Source organism: Danio aesculapii, chromosome 16, assembly GCF_903798145.1.
Source record: "Danio aesculapii chromosome 16, fDanAes4.1, whole genome shotgun sequence".
In the NCBI taxonomy this organism is placed as follows: Eukaryota; Metazoa; Chordata; class Actinopteri; order Cypriniformes; family Danionidae; genus Danio; species Danio aesculapii.
Window position 1 is genome coordinate 37,693,230 of NC_079450.1, and position 7,181 is coordinate 37,700,410.

The following is a 7,181-nucleotide window of genomic DNA, read 5'->3' on the forward strand; positions in this document are numbered from 1 at the left end:
TTTTAAGGTCAAAATTATTAGCCCCTTTAAGCTATTTTTTTCCGATAGTCTACAGAACAAACCATCATTATACAGTAACTTGCTTAATTAAACTAACCTGCCTATATAGGCAACCTAATTAACCTAGTTAAGCCTTTAAATGTCAATTTAAGCTGTATAGAAGTGTCTTGAAAATATCTAGTCAAATATTATTTACTGTCATCATGGCAAAGATCACATAAATCAGTTATTAGAGATGAGTTATTAAAAACTATTAGGTTTAGAATTGTGCTGAAAAAATCTGCTCTCCGTTAAAGAGAAATTGGGGGAAAAAATTAACAAGGGGCGAATAATTCAGGGGGGCTATTATTTCTGAATTTAAAGGAGAATTTTAAAGGAAACTGAGGCAATCGTGTACAGTTTGCTGAACTAATTGCAACATTTTTAGGGAGGGCTGAGTGGAAATGTTTCCCTAGTGATGAACACGGTTTAAGCATGTTTAATGTAGCTAGCTAAGCAAATGTTAGACCACCTGCTTCCATCAGAGGATGATGAGCAACCGCTCCTAGAGACAGACACTGTTAGGTGATTGGGGTGCTGCTACTGCACTTCATCCTTGACTGCACTTACCTGTCATCCGTCATGCCCTAAAGCACCCCACGTATCTCTCACTCTTTCACACAGCATGTTCATCTGCACACCAATAAAATACCCCTCTGTGGCTTGAAACTTCCTGTCTGTGTTTTCACTACCTGCCAAACAACAACAAAAAAAAAACTTCACTGGGCATTTGAAATGGTCCTAGTCTGCAATTGTTAATCACTTTAATTTGTATGTTTTTGGGATCTTAATAATGTAGGAAGAAGGCGGTGTTTGAAAAGACTGCTCTGTTCTCAGACTTCTTACAGCAGGCACAGTATGTTAAAACTAAGTTGTGTGTTCTAGTGTATGTGTTGACCATAGATTATCTCTGTTTAGGACTGTATAGTGACATGTAGACTATACTCTGTGTTGGTGTATTTGTTTCTAACATCAATAATAATAATCATGTTTAATTGCAATTATCATTTCATTAGTCGATTCACACTTTATTTTATGGTACAATTCTCACTATTAACAGACATGAGTTCAAATGTTATAAATATGTGAAATATAATAACTTTTATCTGAGAAGTTTCTCAAAAAGGCACGCCATGCTATTTTTAAGTGCTGCCTGTCAGCTAACACAGAATGTAGCATTCACAACAAATAACTTTTCAATATGATACCAAGAAGTCACTCCAAGACTCACATCTCAATCTCTCACCACAGCCTCTCAAAATGTATGTATGCCCCAGAATATGTTGACTTCCTTTAGGGTTAATAGCGAGAATTGGTTCTTAAAATTAAAGTGTTGCCATTTGTTGATTTAAACCAACAGAGTTTTGATCCTTTCACATTTGATTTACCTCATAATGTTTTAATGGCTAGACACTGCAAGTTGATGAAAAGATAGAGCAATCACATATCACCAGTTTGTTGACAACATTAATAATTGCATACTTCTTAAATTACAAGTTTTCTAATGCTCAAATCTGTAAATAAGGGGCTTATTTTATTAAATATGTGCTAATTAACATACATTCCTAGTTGTAAAACACTGAATATTGGATGAAGACTTTGAGAATTTATTTTTATCAGTGCGTAATTCAGAAAATACTGCAAAAAAAAATAAAAAATTAAATAAAATGTTTATAATTAGGCAGGTCATGTTTTACACTAGGGTGACATGGTGGCTCAATAGTTATCACTGTCGCCTCACAGCAAGGAGGTCACCAGTTGGCATTTCTGTGTGGAGTTTGCATGTTCTCCCCATGTTCGCGAGGGTTTTCTTCGTGTGCTCCAGTTTCCCCCACAGTCCAAAGACATGAGATATTATTGGTAAACAAAATTGCCTGTAGTTTGTGAGTGTGAATGTGAGAGTATATGGGTGTTTCCCCAGTACTGGGTTGCAGCTGGAAGGGCATCCGTTGCGTAAAACATACTGTATGCTGGATAAGTTGACGGTTCATCCCGCTGTGGCGACCCTTGATAAATAAAGGGACTAAGCTGAAAAACAAAACAAAACGAATGAATGAATTTTACCAGAAATGTACATCTTCACTTATAAAAAAATGCCTGACTTAAGCTTGTCATCCTAAAAAAATCATGCAAAAACAAGCATAAAATCAAACAATGCAATGATAGAACGCGTCCTTGATCACTGTTAGTTTCACAATCAAATTATGTCACTTTTGAGTAAAAAGCCTTAAAGGTAAATTGCATGCATTTTATGTTCAATTTAATGCAAAGTGACAGGACTGAGAGAAACGTGGGGACAATTGTAAATTTATTTGTATTATATATTTGTAGTATTTATTTGTAGACTTTATTTATAATTTCATGTTTTTAATCATCTGATGTGAATGATAACAACTTAAACTTGCTATTTCTGAAGTTTTCTTTTTCTAAATAACAGTTTTTAGCATAACAAAACTATTAAAGCTGTAAGTTCAGTTGAGCTGAGGACAAGGACAAAGACAGGCTTTGTACATTTGTAAAGTGTTTTTAATAAAGAACAAAAATCTGAGAACCAAATGAATGACATACTCCTTTACAGAACAACTCATAGAAATCACCCATCAGTACATTTAAAAAAAAAATTGGGATGAAATATTTTTATTCACTGTATTTATGTATTTATTTCAGGATTTGAACACGTTTCTGGTAGAATGACCCATACATGTGCCTCAGTAAAAACCTTCATAATACATAAATAAATACAACTGTAATAAATAAATAAATGCAATGTATATTTTTCATATACTAAGAAAAACAAGCCAAAAATACCAAAATCTCAGAATTGACAGGTGCCATTTTCTTTTTACCTATAGAGTCCCACCCTAAGTCTGAAAACATGTTTTGATTTGTATTAAAATCTTGAGTTGGATGTTTTAAAATATATATATATTTTTAGTGTCTGTATTATCTTACATGTTAAGTTTGCTTTAATCACCTTCATCTTACATTACATTGTAATTATTTGTATTCTTAATACAATCATTAAGTTTAATTTGTTTGGATGTTGTTAGATTTGAATGAAAAAGGTTTCTGTCTAGAGTTGTCTGTGTAGTCATTTCTAGCTATTTAATGACTGGTCTGTTCTTGGGCTGTAATTAATCGACTGGGCTGTGTTTAGATTGCTATTAGATGTCTTTTCATCATTAAAATGTAGTCTGGGTATTTATATGTTTATCTTTCAGGCTGCTGTACTTGACTGTTTGGTGCCATCTTGTGACTGAATAATAGTGTAGGCTGCATTAAGCCATTTTTGTTACTGTCAGCTTTAAATTTAATCAAACAAAAGTTAATAAATTGTTATATCTCAGATCAATGTTTTCAATGGTTTTTTTTTTTTTTTTTTGGTCTAATCGTTTGGTTTTGTTGCAAGGAGCCACGTAGCCAATAAGTGGAATAATTTACAACCAGTGACAAGTACTGGTGACAAGGCAGTCAAACTTACTGTGAGAACAACCAACTAGATGCAGCATGGTGGCTCAATGGTTAGCACTGTCGCCTCACAGCAAGGTTGCTGGTTCGAGTCCCGACTAGACCAGCTGGCATGTCTGTATGGAGTTTGCATGTTCTATGTTGGCGTGGGTTTCCTCTGGGTGCTCCGGTTTCCCCCATATTTCAAAGACATGTGGTATAGGTGAATTGGGTATATGCCGAAGCATGCTAAAGGAATTTGTCAGTAACCTGGGTTCAGCACTTCCGGGGAACTGTATACCATTGCAAAATCGGCCAGTTAAAGGTCTATTTACTTTTTAAAATGAGCAATCTCCACTGGCTGAGTGATATCCGATATAAAGTGGGTCTCAGATTGTACAAGAAACACTGCATAAAATTACATTTATCCCCGCCATGTCTTTAAAATATGAACATTTATTTTACCCCTGTATATTCAATGGAGTTTCTGCGCTAGCCTGCCGATTCTGACGGGCGCGTGCGAGTAAAGTGCTTTTTGTCTCGTTTTATGCTTGTGCAACTAAATGAATGCCAAAGCCTACACTGTAAAAAATAAATCTGTAAAATTTACGGTAAAAAAACGGCAGCTGTGGTTGCCAGTATTTTACCGTTAAAATACGGTAAAAACCGTAAAAGTAATTACTAATTTTTACAGTAAACTATTGTATTTCATTAATTTAAAGATGTCTGTAATTTGATTTACCAACATCTACACATCTTTTGTTACACAGATAGACATGTTGTCACAGCCATTTGCAGGTGGGGAAGTTAAAGTTACATAATGAACCAACGCTCATCACAAACAATTTTTCCTACAAGTAGAAAAGTGTATAAATGTATTGAAGGTGCTCATTGTCATTCACGCAGCTACTAAACACAAGTATGGTTACAAGAAAGAACTTAAAATCATGAAATAAACATTGTTTATCAACATTAGTTGTAAAATAAATCTCTAATGTACATAACTGATGGGAAAACAACTAAAAAGATCCATATTAATGTCAACAAAAAGCATAAAAACTGATGTGCCAGGTAGGGAATTCTGGGAAAGTCAATTTACGGTTATTCGCCTTATATATTAAGGAAACAAACCGTTAACCAGGTTACGAATTTTTTTTCTGAAGCATTTTTACAGTTTTTACCATTGAAATCACGGCCATTTTTTACAGTGTATTTAACTGATTGTATTTTAATTACATTACAACATTGATGCTGTAAAATGAACCGCATAAAATGGAAAAAAGTCACATCAACCGCTCACCGGAAATTTATCAGTGAGAAGAAACACTAGCTTCGCATATACCCTATTGGTTAAACAAAATATGCAACTGGGTTGTGGCTGGAAGAGCATCCGCTGTGTAAAAACATTCTGCATTCATTCTGCTGAGGTAAATCCCTAAAAAATAAGGATCTAAGCTAAAGAAAAATGAATAAATAATCATAAAATAAGTATTTTTTCTTTATCCTCAGATACTAAAACTGCTGCCACTGATGCTCAACAAATATAGGTTTTCGTTATATAAAATCAAGAAAGATATAAAACCTGCCAGGCACACTGCATGTGAGTCATCCGTATGCCTGGCTTTAATTCTGGCTGAAATGCAGTAGACTAAACTGAGCTCAAAGGGCTGACGTGTCACAGCAAGTCTTTTGTTCCAACAGTTGAAACTCAAAAAGGGAAATATAACAACACCAGATACAAATCCACCAAGAGGACTTAGATCAGCCAACAACTAGGTCTGCGGATCGACATACTGGTAAGTTTCACAGAGAGCAACGCGCATGCCAGGTTCAACGGCAGACTGTGCTATTTTTAGATGACTACGGTCGGCTGCAAAGCGAAAGCATTTTAAAGACCATCTGCGTTTTTTTTTTTTCTCTCTTTCTTTGCAGCAATTCTTCAAAATGATTGCCTTGTTGTTACTTTTGGCTTTTGTTTTGCCTCAAAGTCAGGCAGTGGACCATAACTCTAAGCCATGTATGCGCGCGAGGTACAACAACGCTCACAATGTTTTCCTCAAACGCCATATTCCTGATGAGGTGCCAAAAACGTGGGACCAGAACGCCTGGGAAGCTTTCCTGAGGAAGATTAATACGTGTGGCAGACCGACGCAGTCGTTTTTCCGTGCCACCGAAAAACAGCGGGTGGAAAATGTCTGCAGTAAGGCTGGCGGAAAGACACTGTCCGGTAACTTGTGTATCAGCAAAGAGAAATTCTCCTTCGTAACGGTACGGATCGATAACAGTGAAGGCGCGTGCGGAATCAGAAGCATGCGCAATGAGACCAAACACATCATCCTCGCCTGTGAAGACATAGGAGATGTTTGTCAACCGGTCCATTTCGAGGGAAACCCTGAAAGCAAAGCGCCAAGCAATAACCAGTTGGACTGTGGGGCTAAGGGGAGCTCGGGAACCATTGCGATACACGTGCTTCCTTTTTTGTTTACTTTGGTAGTGATGGCATACTTTTTGTAAGGGAAAATCTTTTATGCTACTCCTAGACTATATGTTAAAGACCCCAAAAAGCATGCATGTCTTTATATGTTTAGAATTGATTGTTTGATTATTTTTGTACATATTGGACATTTTAAGGAAGTGTGCATTAAAACAAGGCCTTCTTTTAAAACGACTGTCACTAAATCATTGATACATTGTGTAACTTTTCCCTGAAATGTTTTAGTTGCATATATTTTAGACGTTTCTTGTTTCACAATGTTCAGAGAATGTTCAAAATCATATTTTCATAACTTAGTTGCAACATTAGCAAAAAAGAAAGAAAGAAAGATGGGGAAAAGAAAATGCTCTGTAACTTAACTCAATTAATGTCATGATAATGAATAGCCTGGATTAAATTTAAGGTTATTCCACTCTAAACAAAAACAAAATGCTGGGTCATTTCAAACCAAATGTAACAATTGATTTTGTTAATATATTGCCTGAATTTTGGTTGAAATACCCAGCATTTTTAGAGTGCGTGAGAGGTACTTACAGACAAAAATATATTTTTTTAAGCCAAGAATATTTTGTCACCTCTAAAAAGAATAAAATCTAAAATATTAGCTCATTATAGGGTTTAAAAAACTTAAAAGGTTAGTTTATCCAAAGATAAAAATTAGTTAATGGTTAATTAGTTAACAATATAACTTAAAATAATTAATCAGCAATTCAAAACATTTATTATGTAATGATCATACTCTTTCTCTCTCTCTGTATATATACACATATACATACATACACACACACACACACACATATACATACATATATATATATATATATATATATATATATATATATATATATATATATATATATATATATATATATATATATATATATATATATATATATATATACATATATACACACACAGTTGATATCAGAATTTTTAGCCCTCCTGAATTAACTAACTAAACATAATTATTAATTAAAGGCTTAATTAGGTTAATTAGGCAGGTTAGGGTAATTAGGCAAGTTATTATATAATGATGGTTTGCTCTGTAGAATATCAAAAATATATATAGCTTAACGGGGCTAATAATTTTGACCCTAAATGTATTCTTAAAAATTAAAAACTGCTTTTATAGGTTAAATAATTCACCAAAACTTCATTTTGCAGGGGTCTCAAGTCTCACACATTTTAACCAGTTCTCACT

The 7,181-nt window shown here is 34.5% G+C and overlaps 1 protein-coding gene across 1 annotated transcript; it reads left to right on the forward strand.

Moving 5' to 3' along the window:
* The first annotated feature begins 5,128 nt into the window (after positions 1–5,128).
* On the forward strand, positions 5,129–6,151 carry LOC130243407 (uncharacterized). Its single transcript, XM_056475570.1, has 2 exons — positions 5,129–5,282; positions 5,419–6,151. The coding sequence occupies exon 2, from the start codon at positions 5,431–5,433 to the stop codon at positions 5,998–6,000; it is 570 nt and encodes a 189-aa protein (XP_056331545.1). The 5' UTR covers positions 5,129–5,282; positions 5,419–5,430; the 3' UTR covers positions 6,001–6,151.
* Positions 6,152–7,181: the final 1,030 nt, after the last annotated feature.

Coding starts and splice junctions, on each gene's coding strand:
- LOC130243407 (XM_056475570.1), top strand. CDS start 5,431: ATGATTGCCTTGTTGTTACTTTTGGCTTTTGTTTTGCCTCAAAGTCAG.